We start from the raw sequence: 27,985 nt of genomic DNA on the forward strand, positions 1-27,985 counted from the left end.
GGAAGACGGGTTGTTGTGGGATCGGTCTGCAGAAGGCGCTGGAGCTAGGTTACCGCTTTTGAGCTCACCTGTGGCACGAGGGTCTGGAAAGCGTCACTCGGAGGTCCGTTTCCCAGACGAGCACCGCTCGGCACGAACCACGTAAGTGCGCGCGCCGCCTGGACGGGATGGAGAGGCGGGTCCCTCTACTCAAGTCCACTGGCCCCAAGCTGTGTAGCTTTGGGACAAGTCGCCCAAAATCTGCGAAGTGGGTTGTTAGCAGCCGCCCGCTCATGGAGTGGTGAGGGTCTCACCAATGTAAAGGGTGGTAGCAACCACACAGCGCTTGATGGGAGATCTCTGCTGCTGTTGTTGGGTTGAAATGCTGGGGCCTGGAGGTTGAGCGGGAAGAGGTGGGCGGGGAGGACGTGGCAGAGGATATGTACGAGGGGAAGGGCGGTCTGGACCCCATTCCCATCCCCTGGCAGGCGCGCTTTTTGACGTGACTGGCCTGGCATTCATGCAGACCTTTGCCGCCTTGGCGTTCTAAAGGGATATGGAGAGCCCAGGGAGAGGGTAGGAAGTCGAGGCTATCTCGTGTAGGGGCTTCTCTGAAGTCGTGGCTCTCCACCGGAGCCCTCAGCCCGTCTGCGTTTGTTTGAGGCTGTTTGTTCCTTTCTCCTCTCATTCATTAACTCCTGGATTTGTTCTTTCAGTTTATATGTATTGATTGTTACCAGGTAGCAAATATCAAGGCATTGGGGATAAAGGTTCCTCCCCAGTGGTATTATTAGAGCAGTTTGGAATCAAGTAGCTTCATCTTTAAATATCCAGTCACACATTCTAACGTGTGCTCTGGAGGAATGATGCAAGGTGTTGTGGGATAGGGTTGGGGGAACTGGGAGAGGCTTCCTGACTCAAAACCTGAAGAATGAGTAGGATTTTGTAGGTGGGTAGGAAGGGCAATGGTATTCATTCTAAGTGGAGAGTTAGTGTGAAAGGGCTCTGCAGTGATGTAGATTTATTATTATTCAACACACGGTCCGTTGCATTTTTTTGGAAAATACTGTACCTGACAATGGGAAGACTCACCCCTGGCTTTGAGGAACTTGAGTTTGTCTCGGGAGTGTAGCCTAGAGTGTAGGGCGTGTAGTCTAAGAATGTATCTTGTAATACAATACATAAGAACGGGAGGGAAGCTGACCCCTCTCCCCCTCCCTGACCTCGTTCCCTGTCACTCATCTCCTTGTTCATTCTGTGGCTGCCCATTTGTTTCTCAGACTTCCTGCCCCAGAACTTTTGTGCATGCTGTTCACTCTGCCGGGCACCATCTTCCCAGCGGTTGGAATGGTACTCTCCATCTTTAGACTTAGGTTGTGCCGAATGCCACCTTCTCAACAAGGCTTCCCTGGCTTGCACTGCTAAAACCACACCCTCGGCCATCGCTATCCCCTCACTTCCTGCTGGTTGGTTGCTTTGAATATAGCACTCACTACTGTCAGGCATTAAGCTACATGTTCATTTGTTCTTTCTTATCTCGTACCTCGAAGAAATTATACTCCTCTTGGGGCACTTTTCAGTCTCCCAGAAATCTGGGAAGCCGTTGTCAGTGTCAGGCCTCGCTCAGAGGCCAGGGTAACTTGTCATTCCTGTTTTCCAGGATGGACTTCCCCAGCTCCCTCCCGCCCTCATTGTTCATGACTGGCCCGCTTGGTCTGAGCGATGTCCCTGATGTGTCCTTCATGTGCAGCTGGAGAGATGCGCTAACCCTACCAGAGTCCCCACCCCAAGCCTCTGAGGTGAGAATGGCAGGAGAGCCCTGGCGGCTCCAGGGTGGGTGCCTCCGCTTGGCCCCCCTTCCCTAGCATTCTCACAGTTGGCAGGAGTACAGGTTGGGGTGGCATTAGCACAAATCTGCTAAGACACAGGCTGAGTCGGAGTCCCCTTTTTTGGGGACCTGGGGCGCCCAGTATCCATAGAGTGTTTACTGAGCGAGAGCTGCTGGCTTGCTCTTTCCTGCCTCCCTCTCCCCCCATCTTTCCTTCCTCTATTTGTTCAACAAATACTCACTGAACAGCCCCTACTCTGCTATGTGCCTTATCAGGCCCTGGAAATCGACAGTGAGTAAGTCATCAGATGCACTCCCTGCCCCATCGAACAGAGTTGGGTGAGTGAGAGTAGCCAAGTGAACAGACCTGAGGATAAAATCCTTACAAAGTGTAGGAATGGCTCTGAGTGAAACCAGAGCATGCCGAACCAGCAGAGTGGGTGAGGTGGGGATGGGAGGGAAGACTTCCTGGGACACGAAGGACACCCACTCTTTCTCTGGAAGCCTAAGCCATCTGGCTGCCACTTGGAGACAGGCTGGCTGAGGATTACCCCAGGCAGAGGCAAGTGTGTGAGAGAATTAAAAGTCACTATTGTTGGGGGTGGGGCGTCCTTGAGAGAGAGGGGATTACATCAAATCAGCCCCTCCAGGAGCCTGGCTTGCCGCCTCTTCTGTCCCCCAGCGTTGAGCTGAGCCTCTCAGGCCAGCCCTGCAGTGGGAGCAGTGCAGCCTCTGGGTGTCCCAAGTAAGTGACCGCAAGGTCTGCCCTGAGTGGAAGTGAGCCAAGTGGAATTCGGGTTGGCCGGTGATGGCGTGGGGGCGCCTTTGAGAGCCAATGAAGCCTGGAGGTCAGAAGCACAGACAGGAGTCAGGCTGCCTAGGTTCAGATTCATTTTCCTGGCTGTTGGCTGGGGCAAGGGACAGCCTTTCTCTGCTTCCATTTTCATCAAAAAAGTAGCGGTGACTATCAGACCAGTTTGGCAGGCACCTTGTGACGGTTGAATGAGTTAATAAAAGACAAGTGCTGGTGACAAGACTTGCACTCTCTGTTACCGTACGATCATGTTTGTGTTTCCTCAGAACGGGGCTCCACACTTGGCGAAGGGCCTGCTCTGGGAGCCAGACACCCCTGGGCCCCTTCCTTTGCTGCCTCCTGGTCCCGGTAAGGATCTTGGTCCCCAAGGACCCCCCACCCCAAGACCATTTCTCTCCCTGCCGATTCCTTCCACATCCACGGGGTCCTTGACACCTCCAGTCACTTGAGACAACTGGCCCCACTCTGGGCCCTTCTCCAACCTCACTCTTCCCTTAGATCCTTGGGACCCTGGCTTGACTGCCCGGGATCTGCTTTTCCGGGGAGGCTACCACTTCCGAAGACAGCCCCGTGCTGTGCTGGACGTTACTGAGCAGGTAAGTGGCCCCATGGTGGACAATGCGGTGTGGCGGGTGCAGGGCTTAGTGACCTGGCTCCTCTCCTCCCACAGCTCAGCCAGTTCCTGTGGGACCATGGGGATATCGCCTTTGCACCCCTGGGGAAGCTGATGCTAGAGAATTTCAAACTGGAGGGAGCTCAGGTGAGTAAGCCCTGGCTAGCCAGGGGAGGGGGCGCCCCACTTCATGCTGGGGTGAGCCCTAGGGCGTGTGAGCTTGACAAGGCCTTTCCACGCAGAGTCGCTCTAAGAAGAAGACAGTGGTCAGTGTGAAGAGGCTACTCCAGGACCTCGGTGGACACCAGCCCTGGGGGCAAGTGGCTAGTGAGAAAGGATGGGATGGGCAGGCCTAGCTGGTGGAGGGGATGTGGAAGAAGCCAGGGCATCCCTCACAACTGCCTCCACACCACCACCACACAATAGTGGAGGGGAAGAAGGAATGTGAGTTCATGGACTGCAGCCATAGCTGCATCCAGGTGTTCAGATGTTAACCAGGCTCTTTATTTTCTCATCCACTTGTCTGTGCCTGGCTTAATTCCTAGACAGACTGTTTCCAAGTGGCAGCAAGCTGGTTTATGATTCCAAGGAAAGGACTAGTATCCTTCCTGAGGTACCAGCAGAAGTCCTGGGAAGTGTGTGGTTGGCTTGGCTTGGGTGTCATGCCCATCGTGAGCCGATCACTGTGGCCAGGGGCAAAGGTGGGCTCTCAGTGGCTAGATCTGGGTCATGTGAATGCCCCTGCATCGCAAGAATAGATAGGGTGGGGTGATTTCTCAAAGCATAAATTTCTAGGTTGATTAAAAAACGTGTCTGCTACAGCTGGCCTCCCTTGGGATGGTACCCAGGCCTCCTCCCCATCACCCATAGCCTGACCCACCTGCTGTCCTTTCGCCTGTAGTTGTCCCTGGGCTTACCTCAGCTACCGACAGCGCCGTTTCTCCATCCTTGGGGGCCCCGTCCTGGCTACATCGCTGGCGCGCCTCCTGGGAGAGCTGCTACATGAGGAGCTGGCAGCACGGTGGGAGCAGCTGCTCCTGGACGACGCCTTCACTGGGGGTGCGCTAGCCTGGGTGCCTGGCAGGATGCCCGGGGCCGGGCAGCTGGTCTACCCTGCAGGAGGCGCCCTGGACAGGCTGTGTATCCTTCCTCACTGGACGGGTTCCAGGGATGGGCAGGAAGTTGGGGGGCTTAAGTGAGCAGATCTCATGACCTTCTCCTTAGCAAGAGGCCCAGATTTCCAAAAGGTCAGTCTGACCCCAGGCAGTGAGCCCCGGGTTCTCGGGGACCCTGGCCACATCCAGCTCCGCGGACCTGTCCGGCAGGTGGTGACCCGCACTGTGCAGGGAGAAGGTAAGGCCCATAGACACCTCCGTCCCCTGCTGACTGACTTGCTGCCTGACCATAACCCTGACCTTCTCTGTCCCTCAGCTCTGCTGGCAGTCCGCTCTGACTACCACTGTGCACTGTGGAAGGTCGGTAAGCCAGGGCAGCCGGCCCCTCTCCAGGTGCTGCAGGTTGAGAAGGGGGCCACCGGGATCAGCCTCAGGTGAGGCGCTTCAGTGGGGATGGTGTGTGAGGAGATGGGCCTCAGGGAAGGGGGTGACCCAACATTAATCACGTGTGTGCCCTGTAGCCCTCACCTGCCAGGAGAGCTGACCGTCTGCAGCCGTTCTGGAGCTGTCTGTCTGTGGAACCCCCAGGATGGGTAATGCCCCTTCCCCATAGAAACTATCCACCCCAACAAATAGTTGCCCAGAACTTGGCCCGTGTGCTGGACCCCGGGCCGGGTTGCCCCATCTCCCCGCATCAGTCCGTCTCCGCCTCACGGCTGGCCTGTCTCCCCAAGGCTGCGGCAAGTCTACAAGGACCCCGAGACCCTTGTATTCCGAGACCCCTCTCCCTGGCGTTGGGCAGACTTCACCGCCCACCCTCGAGTGCTGACTGTGGGTGATCGCACTGGAGTGAAACTCGTCGACACTCAGGTGAGGACGGGGTGCTCCCCGGGGAGGGCATGACAAGCAGCAGGGCAGCGGGTCTTAGGCCGCCAGCAGTGGCTGGTGCCATGGACATCAGAACGTGGGAGTGCTGACCTGGCTGTCTCCCCAGGGTCCGCCGGGCTGTGGTCTGCTGCTTTTTCGGGGTGGGGCGGAAGCATCGTGCCAGAAAGGGGAACGTGTCCTACTGACCCAGTACCTGGGGGACTGCAGCCCCGAGTCTCTACAGCCCACATTCCACCTTGTCTGTACCCAGGTAAGTGATGCATCTCCCTCCTTCCTCTCCGCCACGCACTGTCTCAGTCACTGGAGACAGTCCTAGGTGACTGCGGGTGAAGGAGGAAGAGGGTAGGGATGAGGATGGGGAACAGTAGGCAAAGCTGGACAGTCTCCCCTCCTGTGTCAGGAAAAGGGGAGGAAGTCTGAGGGTCCCCAAGGGTCTCACTGCACCCCCCTCCCCAGGACCTGGGGTGTTAGTGGATATGTCTCAAGCTTATGTTCCAGGGTCGGGTGAGCATGGGGAGGGCTGGGTGACAGCTTCTCCTGGGAGCCCTTCTCCCAGTGTGGCTATTGGGTCAAGGGATGGTGCCACCTGCTCGGGAAATGCCTTCTGTTGGGGGGCTGGGCAGGCGAGTCTGAGAGGTGGTCAGGGCGGGTCCTGAGTGCTGTGATCCATTGGGGTTTGCACTCATCCAGAGAGCCACACAGGGCCCTGGAAAGACCTGCCCAGGGAGACCTGTCCCATCACGCTCATGCCGCACATTTACATCATTTCCTTTCCATCTTCTTCCTGGGCCCCCAGTTCTCGCTCTACCTGGTAGACGAGCGTCTCCCCTTGGTGCCTCTGCTGAAGTGGAACCATGGCCTCTCTTCCACTCCTGTGGTGGCCCAGCTGCTGCCCCCGCCCCGCCCTGGCTGCCCACGGCCACTGCTCCTGGCAGGCCAGGCCGGAGAGCTGCAGTTGCTGCACATTACAGGTGAGGGTGGGGTGCAGGTGGGAGGCGGGCAGGAGGTGGGCAGGGCTGATCTGGGATGAGGCCTCAGCTGTCTGTCCTTCCTCCAGGAGAGGGGGCCTCCACGCCCCGGCTGGCAGGGCCCCCACAGTCTCTCCCCTCCAGGAGCAACTCTCTCTCTGCCTTCCCCCTGCTGGAGCCCAAGAGTCAGTGGCGGCTGCAGGAGCGGCTGAGCGCGCCAACCATAGGTGCACTGGGGTTGGGGGATGGGTTTGGGGAGCTGCACTCCTACTAGGCCATGGGGTCATTGTCCTTTTGCCTCCAGGTCTGGCCGCCACTGTCCTGCCCTCTGCCTCCACACCAGTCCTGTCACTCTTCCAACTCTCGGCAGCTGGAGATGTCTTCCACCAGCGCCTCCACCTCCAGGCAGACCCCAGGCCCGACTCTCCTGCCCCTACGGCTTCCTGGACCCCCCGGGCCACTTCCCGCTGCAGCCGGTGGCTGAAGACCCTGCTAGAGGTGCCTCTGACTCCCCCGATGTGGGCTGCACCCACCTTCTCCCACCGCCGTCTGCTGGGCAGCTTTGAGTCACGAGAGGTTGAGGGGAAAGTGCCAGAGGGTCTCCGCACAGCCATGGCCGAAGGGCGGCTCCTGCAGCACAGGGACCTGGGCTTGCTCCCAACCAGAGAGCAGCCCCCTGCGCCCGAGCCGGGCCCTGAGGATGAGCTCAGTGAGCGTTTGGAGGCAGCCTGGGAAGGCCAGGTGGCGGCCTGGTGGGAGAGGCGTCAGGGCGGCAGCTCAGGGCCTGGGAAACAGCCCAAGCGGCACAAGCGCCGGACTCAGCTGTCCAGCACCTTCTCCTCGCTCAGCGGCCGCTTGGACCTCTCGGATGCCACCAGCCCCCCTCGCAGCCCAGACCGGACAGTTCCTGAGGCCAGGCCTCAGCCCCCAGTGACCCCACCCTCCCAGGAGTTGACCCAGGGGCCGTGGGCAGAGGGGATCCCCTCGGAGCGGCAGCAAACCCTCCGGGACTACATGGCTGAGCTGCCTCTCCAAGGGGACACCCCAGGAGGGGCCTCTGCACCCTCCTCCCAGACTTCCAGCATCCGAGGCACCTCCTCCAGGCAGCAGACCCTCCGGGACTGCACTGTCAAGCTGCAGCTCCGAGGAGACACTGCAGGGGGTGCTTCCATGCCCTCCTCCCAGACCTCTAGCGTCCGGGCCACCCTCTCCAGGCAGCAAGCAGCCATCCTCTCCGGCTCTCAGCCGCTCCGGAAGAAGCCCCGCATGGGCTTCTGAGGGCTGGGAAGCTGCCTCCGCCTCCAGGGAGCCCCTCATCCTGGACCAGCTGTGCCTTTCATGGTGGAAACAGAAAACAGAACAGTCTCTGGGGTGTGGACCTTCCTGCTTCCCAAAGGCCATTGTGACTGAGCAGACAGTTGTGCTTGAAAGTGGGGCTTCGGTCAGCCTGAGGGCCCCAACGCACACGAACCCCTCGACACTGGGTGACGGTGCCGGCTCCTCCCCGTGATCGGTGACAGTGGAGTGTGCTGCTGCCACAGAGCGGGCTGGTGGTTAGTGTGAGTGTGTGAAGCAGGTTCTACCTCCATCTAATGTTTCATAGGAGGCACTTTGGCCCCACGTTTAGGGATTGAGTAAACTTGTCATATGAGCTTGGTTTTGAATGAGCAGGTTTCTCAGGCCAAGTCATTTCCCTTTGTTTAGTTTATGACACCGACACAGAAAGTTCTTCCTCCATGGTTTTGTGGCTCCATGGAAAGTCTGCTCTCCTGTGGGGAAAAACTCCCTGGAAATTGCACAGGACCCTGGGGAGGGGGCTGGATTCCTGATCACATGTGAAGAGAGGTGGGGTTCTTTTCTGGGGACACCTGATGAAGTGAATCCGACATTAAATAATCCACTAACACGGGGACTCACATGGATCCTAAAACATTTATGATGCTCAAGGGAGACATTTAGAGCGACACAGTTTGTACTACAGTTAATTGGGGTGAGGTGTCAGGCTTTAAGAGCAGGGGGCATGATGCCATCCACACACGCAGAGGGGTGAGCCGGGGCCCGCGCGCTCGTAACTGCAGCTCTTTGGAGAGAAGGGGAGCCCAGCTAAGGGTGAGCTGCGCCTGCTGTGGGGTCAGGACAGGGCCTGGCTGCCACCTCCCTGTCCCTGTTAGTCCAAGAGTGGAGGGGCCACCTCAGGTTCAGTCCAGGCCACATTTAGCATCCTCTGGTCCTCTCCAGCCTTGGGCTCCAGCTCAGAACACACTTCTTCCTTTTCAGTGCTGTTTCCTAAGGAATTGAGAAAGGAGGTGACTTGGTGTTCTTGGGAAGTGTGGTCACCCCTCCTCTCTTCCTGTGCCTTAGCCACACGAGTTATGTTTCAGAAGGAAGCCTGGCTGCTGGCCAGGAATCCTCTGGGTTCAACAGACGCCAGAGTCGGATCCCCAGAGGCAGCTCTAAACAGTCACCCCCAGCGTGCCTGTTATCAGCAAGCACCAACCAGCTTTCCCACAGGTGCTTCTCCCTGTTCCCGGCACAGGCCCCCAGTGCCAGGTTGGGTGGAGACTGGCCAGTACTGTCTCCAGAACCTTCCCTCAGAAGCCTTGGTCTGGGAAGGCCAAGGACCTGGATGGTGGGGGCGGGGGGAGGTGAAATGCAGGTTCCCTGGCTGCGCCAAGACCTGCTGGACAAGGTGGTAGGGATCTGCAGGGCATGAGTGGCCCTGGTGAGGCCAGCTTGCCCACCTGGGAAGGGGTTGGCTTGGCAGCTTCTCGGCCCAGCTTGGCAAGCGGCAGAACAGTCTGCAGCCATCTCTGGTCTTTGGAGAGGTGGTGAGTGACCTCCTCCAAGAACATGGGATTCTTAAGGCAGAGGCCCTGGTGGCCATCCGCTCTGGGTTTGGGTGGTCCACAGTCCACTTCCCTACTGTCAAAGCTTTCAGCCCCTGTGACCTTGAAAGTAAGGTGGCATTACCTGGAGGAGAGGCTGGAAGCAGGTCCCCATCCTCATCCTCACTGCTGGGCGATGGTGTGGCTTCTCTCTTGCAGGCTGGGAGCCGGGGTGGGACCCCTGAAGGCTCACTGTCGTCCAGCTCCTGAATCAGCGGGCAAGGGGCTATGGTGTTTTGCCTCTGGGTTTCTGAGTCTTTCTCTGCAACTTTAAATATGTCTGTAAAGGGTGCCTCCGTCTCGGCCTTCCTGGAGATGTCCTTGGAGATTGCAAATATATTTGAAAGGGTGTCTGTGGACACATTTTCCAGCACTGGGGGTGAGGTGTAGTCCAGTTCAGGGTCACTGTCATCACTCAGGCTTGAGATGGCTGTAATCTTGGGAAAGCACATCTTCTGTTGAAGGAAAAAAGATTTGAACATTTCTGTTTTCACAGTAGTCACTTTAAAATTCACCATGCTAATTCTGCTTTTTTATCACAAAACACTGTTGCCACATTAAGGCCCGAAGGAGTCAGGCCTCAGGATGGGCACGCCTTGGCAGCTGTTTCTGAGCCCTGAGGTCGTGAGCTCTGCAGCCCAGTCTACCCTCCCTCCACCCGCTCCCTCCACCCTCTGCCTCTGTGCAGTATGGCTGTCGCCCACCCTGTTCTTGCTGCACCGACTCCCTCCCAGGTCTCTGAACTGACTCATCTTGGAGCCTTGGCCTCTGGCTATGCCTTCACCCAGCCACCTAGTCATGCTCTGGCAGCCAGGCCCTCACGGAACTGTGGTTTCCTTCCTTCGATGACAAGCTCCTGCACTGAGATGATGTCTTAGGCTTCCCTCTCCTCCGGGACCCCAGGGCTGGCTCTCCCAGGCTCTCACTCGTGCAGAGGGACGGGGGTCAGGACAATGTGGGAGAGCTTCCCACCATGCCTTCTACGGTCTCCTCCCTCCTCCTCCCCTCCTTCCTCCCCTGCCCACATGTCGCTGTAGACATTTGCAAGATGGACATACAAATACATCAGAAGGACAGAGATGTTCAGATAATAATGTACAATACGTGGTTATTAAAAATCAGTGCTGAAAGATCTGTTCAAGAAAACCCAAGTGGCTAATTGTAAAACCTTCCGGAGGTGAGCGGCATTTCCTTGGGTGAGGTGAAAGTACAGGGGTGTGCCATGCTTCAGGCACAAAGGCACTCCACTTGGGAGTCGAGGACATGCTTTGTCAGTGAAAGTACAGGGTCTGGAAGTGAAAGTGGAATGGCCAGGAAGTGCGCGAGATCACCTTGTCCTGGTCTTCTAGAGACTCGCCTGCGTCAACATCTTCCAAGTCAGGTAGGTCCTGCAAGAGCAAATGACCCACGTCACCAGGAGGGCACACCCTTGACGTCTGGTCGACCAGACAGATGGACCCACATAGACAGCCAAGCCTGTGCCATGTGTGTGTGAGTGTGGAGGGGCAGAGGGACTGACCTGGACCACTCGGGCCCCCTGCACACTCAGAACACATGCACACGGCCACTCTGGGTACCCAGATCTGGTCAGTGAAAGAGATTCGCAAGGTGTGACACGTTTCAAGAATCTCCACCTCTTTCTCGTTTCACTTTGGCATTAGAGACTCAGCCAATTCCTCTAGGGGGCTGGGGAGACATGTACCTCCCATGTACAAATTAGCCTTAGGACTCTACATGGGACAAAATGAATATATTTTGGATCTTCACAAAGCTAGGAGGGCTTTTCTGTTTTATGTTGTGTTCTGGGCTGTCTTCATCTGTAGCAGCTGGTCCACTGTGCAGTTAGATATGTGAACTCTGGAGCCAGAATGCCTGGGCTGGTATTCCTGCTCCACTGTTGCCTGGCTGTGTGGCCTTGAGTGAGTTACTTAACCTCTCTGTTTCTCAACTTCCTCAGCTGTCAAATGGGGATGATAATGGTGCCTACCTCTTAGAGTTATTGGAAGAGTTAAATTGATTGATACAAGATAAAATAGCACCGGATTTGGGGAGGGTATAGCTCAAGTGATGGAGTGTGTGCTTAGCATGCATGAGGTCCTAGGTTCAATCCCCATGAACCTCTAAAAATAAATAAATAAACCTAATTAACACTCTCCCAAAATAAAATACCGCTGGACAATGAGGAAGAATAGTTAGTATTAGCTCTTAGTGCCCTGTTTCTACAGGTGGTTTGTTCTCAAATGTTAGGGATGAATTGCCCAGTTTCGTTTTGTCGTGTGTATATGTAGGCTCAGAAGACTCAGACCCCCTCAATATTGACCGTGCTCAGCTGAACCCTGTTGGAGGCGCATGAGGTTGGGAATTAAACAGGGTAGAAGTTGATTGAGGAAGCAGGCAGCCAGTAGGCAAAGTCACGCACATGGTTTAAACAGAAGTTGCTCCCTCATGGGCAGAGAGGTATGCTGGCCTTTCAGGAGAGCAGGGTGCACACCAGCACCCACAGGGTCTCCCACCCCAACCCCTTGCACAGTTCTTGCAGGTCATGACAAAAAGTGTGCATTCCCAGGGAACCTGTTCCTGTGGGCAAAGCGTGCAAGACTGTTACTAGAAGAGCTTCAGGGAGGAGGGCTATTCTCAAGGCCATGATCAGTCACAGGGTTAGGTGGCCCCTCACTGAGCCAGCCCCAGGGGAACACGATTCTAGACAGTCACACCAGGGGGCAGGAGCAGCGACAGGCCAGGAAGGTGGGTAGCTGTCCAGAGAGGATTAGAGGCTCTGATGATAAAAAGCTACTTGCACAACAATTCTGCATACGGCCAGCCAGACAGAACCACTTTGCAGTGCCACTTCTTTGGGGAAAACAAATCAAGAGTTCTGCAGTGAGAGGGTTGAGCTCAGTGGCAGAATGCTTGCTTAGTGTGCATGAGATCCTGGGTTCAATCCCCAGTACCTCCATTAACAAAAAATAGTTTTGTAGACATATTTCAAGGGGAATCGTTTGGACCAGTACTTCTCAGTCTTGAAGGTGCATGTATGGACCCCCTGCAACTCAGGGATAGCTTACTAAATGCAGATTCTGATCAGTGAGTGGGTCTGGAGTGGGGCCCGGGGTTCTGCATTCTAACCAGCCCCCAGGGGAGGCCATAGGACCTCACGCTTTGGGTAGCAAGATTTGGAGGGTTTGTATGTGATCTGAAACGGCTGTACTGCAGACACCTCCAGATGCACTGGTTTACGTACGTCGATGAAGAGCTTCTCCCTTGTCTCCAGTCTGATGGTTTCTACATCTTCAGCTCCGTGAAGTTCTGTACCTGATGCTCTCTCAGTGACCACAATCTGGGGAGCTGATTTTAAGGAACAACAACAAAGAGTTCTTAATCTTGGGGTTGGTTTCATTTGTGGTGGTCAGAGGGAAAAACCCCAGGTTAAGGTGGATTCCAAGGGGAAGGATAAAACCCTTGGGTCTGAAAGGCTCCGGCCCCTGTGACAGGAGCTGCAAGAATCCCAGATTAGGACAAGGTTCTTCCTGTCTAGAAGGAAAGGAGAGAGCTGCCCGCTTTCTGGAGCCTGGAGATGACTTCAGGGAGATGGAAGCACCAGCCAGGAATCTGTGCGGAATATGCAGGGTCCGTGGAGGAGGCATGATTGATGGACCAGGAGATGAAGAAGGGAAGACCAAGTTTCCCAGCCCCGCCTGCTGCACGGGCATCAGGGATACCTGTTACATCATCGCAGTGTTGCCTGGGGAATGTGGAGTTGAGACGGGGCTCCTCCTCACCACCCCCACCCCTGTTCAAGGTTCCCAGGCTGCATCCCGACCCTGCTGACTGCTTCCTCTCCAGTCTTCTGGCTTCAGTTATTACTGGAGGGATGAACTGCCTCCTCTTCCCACAACAGTTTGGTCCAGCCTCAACCCTGAGGCTTGGCCATCCCCGTGGCTTCTCAACTAGGTTTGTTTGTTTATTTATTTATTTATTTTAATGGAGGTATTGGGGATTGAACCCAGGACCTCTTACATGCTAAGCACTCTAACACTGCACTATATGCTCCTCCCTACTCAACTTCTAATTACAACAGAGATCTGTATCCCCTCTATCTAGCCCTTCCTTCCGGACCCCTATGTCCTATTCATGGCACCATGGTCTCCAACTTCCCAACCAGCAGAAGCTTGTCCAGGCAGCTGCCAAGTCCCTTTGTTTCCTAGAACCTACCTGCTTAGGCTTTGTTTTGTTCTAGGAAAAGGCGAGGCAGGGAAGAGACTACACTTACTGGGTACATTCCTTTCACTACTTCATTTGATCCCTGGCAGGGACTGTTTCCCTTTACAGCGGCTGGAATGGGGAGGTTTTGCGGTTTGCCTGAGGTCACTTGGCAGGCTAAGGGGTTGGATTTGGGTTTGACCTTAGGGTGTCTGTCTAGAAACCGCGCTGCTTCACCTGTTCACGATGTGTTTTAGAGAAATGCGTGTATCGTTCTCTGTACCATTTTGGTGACCATTGGAAAGGAGCTCATGCTTCCCTGGACAGAGTGTGATCAGAGATGGGAAATGCATTTCCACCATGGGATGCACTCACATAACCTCTCCTGCGGCCCTGAGATTTAGACTTCAACATCTGGTGAATCACTGGTCCTTGCCCCGCTGGCTGGTCTCCTGGGCAGTCTGGAGACCAGGGTTCCTTCTAGGTCTCTCCCAGAAAATGGGGGCCAGACCAGCTAACCTCCTCAGACAGACCTCAAATCCTGCTGAGGCTGGGAATGGAATGTTCCCACCCCCAGGGCTGCACAGACTGGGTGTGTCCCAGGCCCTCATCCTCAGGGACACAGCAGCAGCATCCTGGGCGAGTCCTAGGTTTATCTGTTAGTTGATAGGACCTCAGGAACTTGGCTGGAATCCTGTCAGTGGGGCTCCTTTCTAATCTGCATTAGCCATGGCCGTGTATGGCTACAGAGCACCAGCAATGTGGCCAGCACTCCCAAGGAGCTGGATTTTTAATTGTATTCAATTGTATTTATTTTTAATTAATTTCAGTTTCAAAACAGAATCTGTCCAAAACAACTCACTTCCTTTTGCAGGGCTACATTTCACCTTAACTGTTCAAAAGTGCACATCTCAATGGAGATGTGCTGTAAGTGGCAAATATAGACTGGACTCTGAAGACTTAGTGTCAAAAAAGGTAAAGTATTGGGGGCTGGGTACAGCTCAGTGGTGGAGCACATGCTTAGCATGCACGAAGTGCAGGGTCAATCCCCAGTTCCTCCATTAAAGAAAAATCAAGCTCATTTAAAAAAAGGTCTCAAAAAAAGTAAAATATCATTAATAACTTTATGTTGATTTACCTGATTATATTTTGCATGTACTGGGTTCAGTAAAAGATATTGCTAGTGTCTCATCATTTCTTTGCATCTCATTGAGCATGGAACTAGAAATGCCATTCTGGCTCCCCTCGCAGTCCTGTTGGGCAGTGCTAGTCTAGTTAATGACAGTGTTCCAGATAACATGCACATCACCCTACAGACACAGCAGTCAGGAGTGGAGACCGTCTGGGTCCCCCCAGTCACACCCCTGCTATTCTTGACCACCTACCTTCCCAGGCAGTTCCGTGGGTCGGCGGCGTGGGGGCCTCAGTGGGGAGCGCCCCTCCAGGCTCCTGGCCTCCAGTCTCTCCATCAACATCTGCAGGCAGCCCCTCCATGAGGCTCAACTTTTCTGGGAATAGCTCATCCTTGGCCTTGAAACTCTCCTTGACAAACTGCTCCATCTTCTGCCGCCTCTCTCTGTCCTCTTGAGGCTCTTCCTCCTCATCCACAGCGGCATCCACGTCCTCTGCGTTGTCTGGCCTGGGTGTCTCCCCTGAGCCGAACAAGTCCACATGTGAGTTGAGACCGCCCCGAGAGGACAAGGGGGACCCGTGGGGTACTGCTGAGGGTGGGTGGCGAGGAACTGCGGTGGGGAAGTTCATCAGTGTGCTGTTTACGGTGCTGGATAAATGGGCTAACCATCCACCAGAGGGATGCTTAGCACCTGCACCTGGTGGCACAGGACACAGTCACTAAGAAAACAGTGCAGGAGGCGTTTAGGAGTTGCAGGCTAAAGGGCATGGGTTAAGGGCCATGATGTCTGCCCTTTCAAACGGGTCAGAAAACAGGAAAGTGAGTGTGTGTGAGCGCCCATCTAAATGGAGCCCCAGTGCTCCCTGCGTCTAGAGCATGTACCTGGCCCTTGGCTTTCTTTCTGCTGTTTCCTCTCCGCAGCCCGGCGCTTGATCGCTGCCAGGGCCTCAATGCTGTCCGTGATCTTCTTCCGTTCTCTCCTCTCCCACTCCTCTCTCTCCTCCTTCTCAGCTGCATACCCTCCCCGAGCCCAGGCCTCTGCACAAGCTCTATTTAAGAGGATTTAAAAAAACACACTCACACACACACAGAAATCAGGGAGGTTTGAAGTGTCACAGGTTAAAAGTCATCTAAAACATAACACTATCTGACCAAACTTGCTCCTTTTCCTCTAAATCAAACTAAAAGCCCGAAGGACATGTGACCACAAGGATACAAGTTAACACACATACATTTTAATCTCTAATGGTTTGTGAAACCTTTTAGATACGAGGCAAGGGAGCAAACGACAAGACAAAAAATTGAGAAATTAGACTCCAAAATTAAAAATGTGTGTAATGCAAAAAATACCATAAATAAAAGACAACCCCCAGAATGTGAGAAAAGATTTGCAAATTGTATACCTGACAAGCCACAAGACTGGGAGAAAATATTTGCAGGAAAGTTAACTGATAAATGGCTCATATCCAAACATACCAAAAAAAATTTTTTTTAAGTGCACAAAGGAACTGGACACCTTGCTAAAGAGGAGAGGCAGGTATCAAATAAGCTCATCAGCAAATGACATCAGGGAAATGAAAATTAAAGCAATGAGATGCCACTTAACACCCAACAGAATGGCCAAAATCCAGAGCACTGACAACACCAAATGCTGGTGAGGATGTGGAGCAGTAAGAACTCTTCGTTCACTGCTGATGGAAATGCAAAATGGCACAACCACCTTGGAAGACAGTTTGGCAATTATAGATTATAGGTATATAATCTTACATATAATCCAGCAATTGTGCTCCTAAGCATTTATACTCAAGTGAGTTGAAAACAAATGTCCACACACAAATACCTGCACACAAATATTGATGTCATCACTGTTCACAATAGCCAAAAGGTAGAAACAACCCAAAGGCCCGCTGACTGATTGATAGATTAATAAAATGTGGCATTTGGGAATGGAGTATTATTTCACAATAGTTTGAAATATTTTGAAATTATTTATTGACATATGTGTGAACCTTAAAAATGTGCTAAGTGAAAGAAGCCAATCATAAAAGACCACATATTGTATGATTCCATTTATATGAAATGTCCAGAATAGGCAAATCCATAGAGACAGAAAGATTTGTGGTTGCCCTAGGCTGGCAGAGGGGGAATTGGGGAGTGACTGCTAATATATTAAGTAAGGGTTGCTTTTCTTGGTGATTAAAATATTCTAGAATTGATTGTTGGGGTGGTTGCACACCTCTGTGAACATACTAAAAAACCAATGAATTGTACACTTGAAATGAGTGGAGTGTTCTAGGACCAGGGATACAGAAGGTAACATAAGAGGTGACACTGCTTGCTCTGTTAGAGCTGCCCTTTTATGGGGAAAAGACAGACCCTAAATAAGGAAACAAGTATGTCAGAGGCCAATGAGTCCAAAGAAAAGAAATCAGGTTAAAGAGACAACAGATGGAAAAGGAAGAGGTGCTACTTAGATAGGTGGTCGGTCATGGAGATCTTAAGATGACAGATGAGCAGGCACCCGTGAACACCCATGAAGGGCATCCAAGGCAGAGAGAACAGCTAGTGAGTGCTGGAAGGAGGCTTCAGACCCAGATGAATCCAACTCCTGAACTGAAGTCATGGAACACTGCATAGGGCGGCGGGTCTCCCTGCAGAAGGGCCGGGCTCGCATCCAAGCTAATGACCCTCTCCTGCAGGCCAGCACTCTGCCGTGGGGTGGGCTCAAAATCCTCCGCAACAGCCCCTCTCCCATTGAGTCAGAGTCTTGCACGGATACTCACGGGTACTCACTAGGACCCGGTGGTCGGTATTGTCCCCACTTTCCAGATGAGGAACATGAGGCTCAGGAGGTGAGCGAGCCCAGCCATGGCACGGGACCTGCAGCTGCAGAGCTGGGCTTTGAGGTCCACCTGCCGGACCCCTTAATGCCCAGGGCTGGGTGCCGGAGAACCGGATGCATTTTGGCCTGACCCCCACAGAAGCAGGAATCCTTGTTTTCTCCACCTGGTCCGAGTGGAGGCTCTCCCTTTTACTTGAAATCTGTGTTAGTTTGACTGAAGTTTGTAAGTTCAAAAAAAAAAGTTCAGTAACATTTCTTTTTAAATGTCGTATAATTCAAAGTGCGGATTGTACTTCCCTTTGGGCACTGCCAGTTACAGAGGTTTCTAAGCTGGAATGAAAAGTGGCCTCAATCAAAAGGTAAATTAAAAACCCAGATAAAGGCAGTGACAACATACATGGCAGTCCCAGGTTCGATGTTTTTGATATGCAAAGAGCTCTTAGGAATCAATAAGAAAAATCTCTCCCTCCAAAGGAAACCGGGAGGAGGTCATGAATGCCGTACTCATAGAGGAGGAAACATAAATGTCCAATAAAGGTGGTAAAAATGACTGACCTGATCTGTTACCCAAAAATGCAAATTTAAAACGCGGTACTACCTTCACCTTAAACTGGCAAGGATTTCTTTTACATGACTGTGTCTGGGGAACTCATAAATCATTACAAATGTTCTAGAAAACAATTAGAAAATATTTATAAGCACCTTTTAAAAACCTCAAGCCACAGTGTTTAATCCAATAATACAACTCTTAGGATTCCATCCTAAGGAAATAACCAGTAATGAGGTCAGAGTATTGACGTACAAGGATAGTTATCAAAGGATGATGAAAAGTCTATCAATAAGTGCTCAAAAGTAGAGAATTTCCTATTATAAACCATCATGTAAGGCATTAAGCCTATTGTGTAGGAATATTTAATGATATGCAGAAATGCTCAAAAATCAGACATTTTTATGAGTTTAATACTAAGCCTGCTCAGCTCTTGCATAGTAAAGTGTGACCAACAGACTTTTTTGCTTCCTTACCTGTCCTTTGGAAAAACTGGTCTATCATCCAGGTATGTTAAATGTTTTAGTTGAACAGTGACGGTCCTTCGATAATTAGGGATGTTTCTAATCACAGGATTTCCCATCAGATTCAGTACACGCTGGAAGCACACAGGCAGAACGATGTTAATCACTGAAAATGGACGAGATGAAAACATCTCATCTGTGTGGTGCTCTGAGAATAAACTGAGGGGGCGCCAACGTCATAGCCTGAAGATTTCATCAGAGAAGCCAGAAGGCTTCCCTTGTTTCTGTGCCCACTGTCCCGAGAACTGGGCAGCTCTTTGTTCTGTATGAGCTTCAGAGCCTAAATCTCATTGTGCTTCCAGAACAATATTGGAAAACATTTCCTGAGGCCTTTTCCCAGGGCAGTGGTTGCATTAGTCTCCTCGCCCCACCTCTTTTACTGAAATTCATCCCTAGTTGATTGTTTTCTGGCTTTCTCAGGCATAACCCATTTTAAGAAAATGTGCGCAGTGGCTGGACAGTGACTAAGAAGCGGTGACTAAGAGGAAGGGTGGAGAGCGCCTACTTATCCCCCCGAGGCCCTTTCTCGCCAGGCTTCCGGATGTCCTGGATGTCAGGTCGGGACCAGCAGTGCCAGTGTGCCAGCCCCATCTTTAAATGCTGTCACCTCCTCTTCTACCAGTGAAACTCCAAGAAGGTGAAGCACCTAAAATTGGTTTGCCTAAATCGAGGAAATGCTTTTCACATCTCAAGTGTTTTTTGTTGTGGGAGAAGATAAACATATTGTTAGCTGATTAGTTTAGCATTTTCCAAACTTCATTTTCATACTGCCTTCACCGTTCTCACCACATTTCTAAGTGACCTGTCCCCCAGGCCTGGGTGGTGGAGCGGTGTGCCTCAGGGGCAGTTGTGAAGGAGCTGCAGCTTGGGCGGAGAAGTTACCAGCAGGACAACCAGCAGACAGCCTGCTTTTGTTGTGGGTTGAACTGTGTCCCCCTGCGCCCTCTCAAATCCATATGTTGAAGTCCTAACACTGCCCTCGCCTCCGCCCTGCACCTCAGAATGTGTGCATTTGGAGACAGGATCTTTGAAGAGCTGACTAAGTGATGTCACAGGGTGGGACCTGGTCTAATAGGACTGGTGTAAGAAGAGGAAATTAGGACACAGACATGCACAGAGAAGACCACATGAGGGAGGAGGCAGCCGTCTACTACAAGCCAAGGAGAGAGGCCTCAGAAGAAACCAACCCTGCTGGCAACTTGATCTTGGACTTCTAGCCTCTAGAATCATGAGAAAATAAATTTTCTGTTGTTTAAGCCACCAGTCTGTGGTATTTGGTCATGGCAGCCAAGCCAAGCCAAAAAAAAAAAAAGTATTATAGCATTATATTATCACCATCGGCTAGTGATAATATAAATTCTAAACTAGTCCTTGACAGTCTACTCTGCAGATTATTCTTGAACTATGATTTGCTTTCTATTTTTCTTCAGATTGACTCACTTTTCCCTTGCTTATCCACACCCTAATCCATGACAGTGACCTCGAGGGTTTTGCATGCTCTTGTGAATATTTTTTCCTAGCAGACATGACAGCACATGCACACTGAAAAGCAAGGAAGCCACCAAGGCTACTGGAATTGAGCCCAGAGGACATGGGAGCCACCTGGAGGGGCTGCCACAGGCCAGAGGTGGGACCATTCAAACAGACAAAACCCAAATGACAGCAAGGGTTAAGTCATGTCAAATACTGTATCTGTAAAGCTATGAGTTCACAATGATAACAAGAAAGAAAAACCCTTCATCATCACCGCTACAGGGTCCTAGGTTCTTGACTTGCTTCTCTGAAAATTGATACATAAAAAGTAAGAACCCAGCATTTATCCCAGCCTTTCCCGCATGCACTTTATACTAGGGAGGCCCTAACTGATGAGGGAAAGTGCTCTTTGTAGAAGCACTCAAGCAAATAAATGCAGAAGGAATAAGGTGAGCTGTAATCGCTGTGCGACTCCTAATGAAACCATGCATGGAGGTAGCATGCATCGGCAGAGGCTGAGATGAGCAGGGGAAGGATGGACGGGGGCCTCCATGAAGACTGGGTCAGACTGACAGCAGCTGAACCCACAAATCAGTCTTAAAGTTACAAAAAGCAAGGCAGCCAGGCATTACAGGTGCCCTGATGGGATGCCACGGCAAACCTTAAAAGTCGGATTCTGAGCCTGGATCTGATCAGACCTCTGGCTCCATCATCATTTTATGAGAGATACTGGGGACAGCAGAGCATGTTAAATGACACCATGAGAATACAATCATCCGAATCCAGAATGCAGCCAGTGACCAGAGGAAGGACCTGGTTTCTTCAACAGATTCATGGGGTGGGGAGCGGAAATAGGCAAAGGGACTGTGACAGATCAAAAGAGATTTGAAGGACCAATAATCCAAATATAATGTGTGGATCTGGTTTGGATTTGCACAACCCAATGGCCAAAACACATTTTTGAGACAAATGGGGAAAACTGAACATGGACTGGGTACTAAATGTAGTTATCATAATACTTTAGATATAATAATAATATTGTGATGATGCTTTAAGACACCTTTATCTGTCAGAGATACACACTGAAATACTTGTGGGTGAAATGGTATGGCATCTGGCATTTAAAATACCCTGGCTAAAAATACAGAGAGGGGAAGAAGTGTGATGGAAGGAAAGAAGGAAGAAAGGAAGGAGGAAGAGGGGAGGGAAAGAGGAAAAAGATCTCCTATGTACAGAACACGAGAGACTGCCAGTTTTGCGTGTGTGCATATTTTACCAAGTCAGGCATGCTCTCCAGGACGCTCAGGATCCCTGGGTCCCTCAGCTTGTTGTGGGAAAGGTCAAGGACACAAAGTTTCAAACACTCCTTGAGATGCTGAATGTCTTCCACGGCCTCTAAATGGTTATGGGCCATCTGGAGCATGTTCAGGACCGGCAGGCAGGCTGGGAGGAGAGGTCGGCAGAAGTCAGCAACATAGGTAAAAAAAAAATGTTGAGAACCTCCCCCAGGGGAAAGCGGTGGACACAGTGACCTCGAGAACCACCCGCCCCCTGCCACCGCCCCCAAGGGGCCTTCTTACAGAGGTTTTCAATGGTCTTGATGTAATTGTTGCTGAGGTTAAGAGCATCCAGTTTCTGCAGAGGTTCTAGGTTCTCGATTTTATGAATAAGGTTCACTTGTAAGAAGAGGCAGCGTAATTCCCTTTGGGCCTCGAGGTTCTCAATTCTCTGGATCCCGTTGCACTCCAGCCAGAGACAACGCAGCCCCGTGTACTCTTCCAAGTTCTCGATGCGATCAAAACCTAGCAGGAAGGAAGGGCACGCACACCCAGGCACCATGGTCACCCTTGTCTTTGTCCATCTGTCCAGTGTCCATACATCCTTCCTCGATAAAACCACTGCTTCTTTTCTTTGAGGAACATCCCTCCCCTGATATTACCCCACAACTCTCTGCAGGTAGCTGGTCACACTTAGCTACGCGGGGCCAACCTTGATGAGTCCTGGGGAGTTTCGCTGGTTCCACTGGAAAGAGGTAACTTTCTGCTGGAATTGCCAGCCTGGTGATGTGGAGCCTAGTGCTGCCCCTCCCTTCCTTTCTCTCCTGGGAGTAGGAGGAAGTGAGGGAGGGATGGCCTGCCTAAAATGAATGAGCACAGAGGAAAGCAGGGCCGCAGAAAGGGAGAGACAGCCTTGCGCAGATATGCAGTGAGCACCCGGATCCAGCTGTACCTGAAGCTGGTGCAAACTTCAGGTCTTGTTTTTATTGTATTTTTCAGTCTTATGAGCCAAATTTAAGGTGAGAAAGGCAAACTTTTTTTTTGTTTCTTTTAGTAACTCATTATCAATTTATAATTCCTGGCTCATCTGCAATTAGCAAAACTTTTTCAAAGTTATTGATTTTGTTGCCTGAAAAGTTTTAACCAAAAGTTTTGGTTAAAAAAGGGTAATATCAATTATTACCTAAGAACCAGAACCACCTACCTAAGTCATTCCCAGATTCCTGGCCCTCAGAAACAGTATCAAATAAAGATCTTTTTAAGTTGCTAAGTTTGGGGATAATTCATTAGGCAGAGGGAGATAATGTAGGCCCCTCTCTCCTCTAGATCTTCTCCCTCTCTGATTCTTTCTACTTGTCTGACCCACTGGGTCCTCTTCTTCCTATCTCTTAAACATTGGTTTCCTGGGACCTGCCTTCCTAAGTCATCTCATCACTGCTATACCCAGACGTTGGGTGGAAAATTTTGGAGGGGGCGACGTGGAGGTGAGGAGACCAGTTAGGAGTCATTCCGCACCTTTCAAGTGTTTGTGCTGCAAGAGGCCTCTGGGAATCTCCCTGGCACAGCATGCCTCGCAGTGACCGCTCTGTCCCTAAAGACACTGAAAGCATCTTCACTGTATCCATCTCTGTATCTCCAGCCCCGTGCATGGTGCCCGGCACACAGAAGGCTCTCAGTAAACACTTGACTGAATACATAGAGGGACACACAGATGACTGAGGAGCAGGCTGGCCATCCCAAATTCAGCACAGCCTGGGAATTATCACCCTTCTTTCTCAGTGCTAGGAATAGCATGTGAACCTGAACTGAAGTTTATGTGTGACACTGGACACCACCCAGTCCTTCACAACATATCCCTCCCGAGCTCAAAGTATTTACAGGTAGCTTCTAAGCTGAAAATTTGTGACTCCTTTAGAAAATACAAATAAAAGATATCCCTGTGTTTCCCTCGTATGCATATAGTCAGTAGCCCTCTTTATAAACTCTAGCCATGTTAAGAATTTTCCTTCAAAGAAATATTATTGCTTTTCTGTATATCTCCACTAAACTCTCAAATTTTTACTGAAATATAATTTAAGAACTCCAGATGATCCCTGTAAGTAATTCCTTCCAGCACTAGGGTCTTTCCTGACACGAGGAACATCCTCTACCCGACCCTTACCTTTATAGTGTAAATAGAGCGTATCATTCAATGCTGGGGTAATATAAAGCTTGTGCTGCTTGCATAGTTTTTGCAGAAAATTTTTAGTCATTCTGTTAAGTGAAAAACATGAACAAGATATTTATTTCAGTTGTCAGCTGTCAAATACAGTCCCTAAAGTCTTTGGCACATCCCTACCCTTCCCCAAATTCCACAACATTCTATATGCCTGATGAGAATTTTAAGTTGTTTGTTTGTTTGTTTCTAGCTTTCAGGGCCTTATCCAGTATCATGACTAGCAGCCTTCTTAAAAACTGCAATGTATGTTTTAATAAAAATACTTTTAGTAGCATCATCAAGAACTACTGATGTTTCTCTCTCTCTGGGTCTGGCATTAAAGTTTCATAGATCGTGGTTAGCTGTGCCACTGAGGCAGTGCCATCCTGACTCCACTACTAATTTTCAGACATGGGGCCAAATATATAATCTCCAAGAGCCTCAGTTTCCTTATCTTTATAAGGGGATGATTGTAGCATCTACCTTACTAGGTAAAGGGTGCTGTGAGTGGCAGCAGCATGCCACATACCTGGGGCCATGCTCTTCCTTGTCATCTCTTTGGTGTGCTAAGCGACCGTCTGACCAGCTATCACCGCTCTGTTTCTGCTTGCTGAGGTGGGAAGCGTCAGAAGGGCCCATACACGTTTCCTTGGGATCATTAATTTCTGTAAAGTAAGAGATGGGTTCTATAGAGATCAAGAAATGTATAAAAAATTCCCCCCAATTTCAACTTGATTAATAACTGTCCACTTTTAGTATGGAACTGGCACTCTTTAAATGGATCACAATTTTCAAAGCATTGATAAGGACTACAAAAATTTCACTTGCAGGCAGATCTTCGATAAAAGCTCTTGTATGGGCGCACAGGGAGACATGTACAAAGATACTGACTTTTGCATTATTTGTAATAGCTAAAACCTGTTAACAATGCAAATGTTATCCATCCGTAGGGACTGGTTAAATAAAACAATGGATTATTCTACCTTGGAAAAGAATGCACTGGAGCTATGTCAATTAATATGAATAATTCTCTGAAACATGGAGTGAAAAAACCAAGTTTCATAATAAGCACAGGATATCACTTATGTAAATTAAAAACACACAAACCTATACTATGCATTGTGTAATGACACACTTTATATGTAGATAGATAGATAGATAGATAGATAGATAGATAGATAGATAGATAGATAGATAGATAGATAAAGTGATTGAAAGAATTCACACAAAATTCTGGAGGAGGGGAGAAGGGGATGGGACTAGAAATGGGGGTGGGGTTGGAAAAAAACCCATCAAATTTATCTGGAATGTTTAAAACAATGTAAAAAGAAAATGAGCTCATTTAAATGCACTCAGTTTTTTGGAAAAGTCAATCAAAATTGGCTGATTCAAATGCACTTAATCTTAAGGGCTGTTTTTTAAGAGAACTCTGGGACAGCATGAAGCACACTAATATTCACATTATAGAAGTCCCAGAAAGAGAAAAGAGAGGGAAAGGACCTGGGAAAATTTTTTGGAGAGATAATCACTGAAAACTCCCCCAAATTGGGAAAGGAAACAGTCACTCAAGTCCAGGAAACGCAGAGAGTACCACACAGGATCAACCCAAAGAGGAACACACCAAAGCACATAGTCATCAAATTGACAAAAATTAAGGATAAGGAGAAGTCATTAAAATTAGCAAGAGAAAAGCAACAAATAACATACAAGGGAACTCTCATGGAAGGTTAGCAGCTTATCTTTCAGAAGAAACTTTACAGGCCAGAAGGGAGTGGCATGATACATTTAAAGTGATGAAAGGGGAAAACTTACAACAAAGAATACTCTATCCAGCAAGGCTCTCGTTCAGACTTGATGAAGAAATCAAAAGCTTCCCAGATAAACAAAAGCTAAAAGATTTCAGTACCACCAAATCAGCTTTACAACAAATATTAAAGGACCTTCTCTGTCATCAAACCATAAGAAAAGAGAACAGAAAGAAGAAAGAGAGAGAAAAAAAAAAGACCTACAAAAGATTGCTTTGGCTGTTCGGGGTCTTTTGTGGTTCCTTATAAATTTTGGAATTGTTTGTTCTAGTTCTGTGAGGAGCGTCACGAGTATTTTGATGGGGGTTGCATTGGATCTGTGGATTGTTTTGGGTAGTGTGGCCATTTTGATAGTGCTGATTCTTCCAATCCAAGAACACAAGAAATCTTTCCATTTCTTTGTGCCATTTTGGTTTTTGCAGTATAGGTAACCTCTTTGGTTAAGTTTATTTCTAGGTATTTTGATGTTTTTGATGTAATGGAAATGTTTATGCTGGTTATAAAATTCTGGTTTTTGAAATGAAAAAAGAAGAATTGAGTGAAGGGTTGCAGATGGCAAAATATCCTTCTTTCTTATGGTTAAGTTGTATTCTATTACATATATATGGTGCATCTTCATTATCTATTCAACTATTGATGTGCACTTAGGATGCTTCCATATCTTGGCAATTATAAATAATGTTGCTGTTAATAGCAGGGTGTATGTATCTTTTTGAATTAATTCTTATTTTGTGGTTGGCTTTATTCCTTTGATAACTACGTAAGTTTAAAAAGCTAAAGCTCTAAACATTCTTAGAAACAATGAACAGTACATATATGTAAATTAAAAAATATATGTGCAGTGAATAAAAAGATATGAGCTATCAAGCCATGAAAGACATGGAAGAAACTTAAAAGATATATTACTAAATGAAAGAAGCCAGTCTGAAAAGGCTACAAACTGTACGATTCCAACCAAATGACATTCTGGAAAAGGCAAAGCTACAGAAACAATAAAAAGATCGTGGTTTCAAGAGGTTTGGGGAGAGGGAGGGAGGAATGAATAGATGGAGCACAAGGGATTTTTAGGGCATTGAAATTATTCTGTATGATACTACAGTGGTGGCTACATGTCATTATGCATTTGTCAAAACCCATAGAATGTACAACATCAAGAGTGAACACTAATGTAAACTATAGACTTTGATAATAATGTGTCAATGTTGGTTCATCGATTGTACCAAACATGCCACACTGATGAGGGATGTTGAGGGTAGGGGAGTACATATGTGTGGGTGGGGAGAGCTACATGCAAACTCTCTGTAGCTTCTGCTCAGTTCTGCTGTGAACCTGAAACTGCTCTAAAAAAATAAAGTCTATTAATAAAGAAATAAAATGAAAAAATTCTAACTCTTGATTTACCACTTAGAAATCTATCTATCTATCTATCTATCTATCTATCTATCTATCTATCTATCTATCTATCTATCTAAAGGGCTGTTTGCTGCTGCCATCTGTGTGTTCCTGTGGACTACTAAATGAGATTAAATAGTCTGTGTGTGGGACTCAATCTTACACTTTCCCATTTCCCAATGCAGGAAATGCCCAGCCACAAGAGGCACCAGATAAAGGTTTGTGGAATGAATAAAAGAATAGGTGCTCAATATACACAATAATTGATTGGTTGTTTTAGTAACAAGAGCTACCATTTATTCCTGGCCAATTGTATGCCAGAAATTCTAATTATAACTATTCCTGTTTGCAGAAGAGGAGCCTGCCTTATAGAGAGGTTAAGCTCTGGGCGAACAGCCATAAAGCTGGCAAGGTGCAGAGCTGCAATGTGTATCCAGGGTGAGTGGCTCCAAGCCTGTCTTTTGGAGCAACATGGCTTCCCTACAGCAACTCATACCAGGCTTGTCTGGACAGCCAACGCTTAAGATGTATTTGCTGAAGTAGTTTATTAGTCACTGAAAAGTTTCTCTTAGGGTCCAAGCCAAGTGGGAGGAGAGGCTGTCTTCTAAGCCTATTTTGGGGAGCTTAGGTGAAGAGTTACCTGGTGACCCCAGAAATACCCCACTCTTCATTCACTCTGTCTACCGTGGCTTAAGCACTGGACTGGACATTGCTCAATCAGCCTGTCCTGCCCTGACATAGCTTGCTGTCTAGAGGGAGAGACAGCCTTAGATCTTACATGGTGATAGCAATGAAGGGATACATTCAAAACATTAAAAAGTGGGACGGTGGGGAGAAAGGTGTGTAGATAAGGGCTTGGGCTCTGGAGTCAGGCTGTCCAGGCATGAGTCAGTCTGTAATTGGCTGAGGGTAATGTGTTTGGAACAAGTTCTGTAATTTCTTTTAAGTTCCAGTTTCCTCATCTGTATAAAATGGGGAGAGGGGAGCCTACCGCAGAGGGCGGGTTTAATGGCTTAAATGGGGTGAGCGCACGGCATGCGTCGTTTAGTAAGTGTGGGCCGCTACTGTTACTATTAGGGTTACCGCTGGCTGTGAGGACCAGGTACGTGGAGCTAGGCACAGCCTGTCGCCCCCCTCGCCTCCCTGGGGCGGCGGTCGGCACCTTCCTTGCGGCTTCCTTGGCCTGCATTCCCGTAGTCACCCACCGACTCCGCCACGCCCGCTCTCCACGTTCGGCTCCTGCGCGTAGTCCTGCTCCGCACTCCTGTCCGCCACGGGCTCCGAGGCCTCGGGGTGCATGTTTATTCCGGACACACCGAACACCCCGTAGCAGCAGGGACCCCTGTTCCGTGGGGTGGCTATGACCCCTCAGTCCTCCAGGGAGTCCCTGCTTTCCTTCCCTTCCAGCCACTCAACGTCCGTGCCGTTGGCAGCCCAACGCTTCCCCGGTCGCCACGGCAACCGCAGCGCACGCGCACTCTAGTGGGCCAGCTTGTCGGGACGCCG

At 49.8% G+C, this 27,985-nt stretch overlaps 2 protein-coding genes across 4 annotated transcripts; one reads left to right on the top strand and one right to left on the bottom strand.

Annotated features, from left to right (window-relative positions):
* Positions 1-7,872, top strand: TAF1C (TATA-box binding protein associated factor, RNA polymerase I subunit C). Of its 3 annotated transcripts, XM_010980504.3 has the most exons (15): positions 1-141; positions 1,640-1,778; positions 2,888-2,969; positions 3,120-3,217; positions 3,292-3,381; positions 3,477-3,550; positions 4,136-4,374; positions 4,471-4,587; positions 4,666-4,783; positions 4,871-4,942; positions 5,084-5,219; positions 5,344-5,487; positions 6,034-6,208; positions 6,295-6,432; positions 6,510-7,872. In XM_010980504.3, the coding sequence occupies exons 2-15, from the start codon at positions 1,641-1,643 to the stop codon at positions 7,481-7,483; spliced, it is 2,595 nt and encodes an 864-aa protein (XP_010978806.2). In that variant the 5' UTR covers positions 1-141; position 1,640; the 3' UTR covers positions 7,484-7,872. The 3 variants fall into 3 exon arrangements, with proteins under 3 accessions (XP_010978806.2, XP_010978805.2, XP_064344991.1); XM_010980503.3 differs by having other exon boundaries at positions 4,471-4,783; XM_064488921.1 differs by lacking the exon at positions 1-141 and having other exon boundaries at positions 1,692-1,812.
* Positions 7,873-8,135: 263 nt separating this feature from the next.
* Positions 8,136-27,920, bottom strand: DNAAF1 (dynein axonemal assembly factor 1). The gene is given in 13 exon segments (XM_010980502.3): positions 8,136-8,491; positions 9,176-9,545; positions 10,422-10,478; positions 12,332-12,435; positions 14,676-14,942; positions 15,305-15,471; positions 18,288-18,409; positions 21,085-21,251; positions 21,389-21,610; positions 23,247-23,338; positions 23,812-23,947; positions 27,642-27,699; positions 27,701-27,920. Coding segments are annotated over 13 exon segments (1,959 nt in total). The 5' UTR covers positions 27,779-27,920; the 3' UTR covers positions 8,136-8,372.
* Positions 27,921-27,985: the final 65 nt, after the last annotated feature.

The sequence above is a fragment of the Camelus dromedarius genome, chromosome 9, assembly GCF_036321535.1.
Source record: "Camelus dromedarius isolate mCamDro1 chromosome 9, mCamDro1.pat, whole genome shotgun sequence".
In the NCBI taxonomy this organism is placed as follows: Eukaryota; Metazoa; Chordata; class Mammalia; order Artiodactyla; family Camelidae; genus Camelus; species Camelus dromedarius.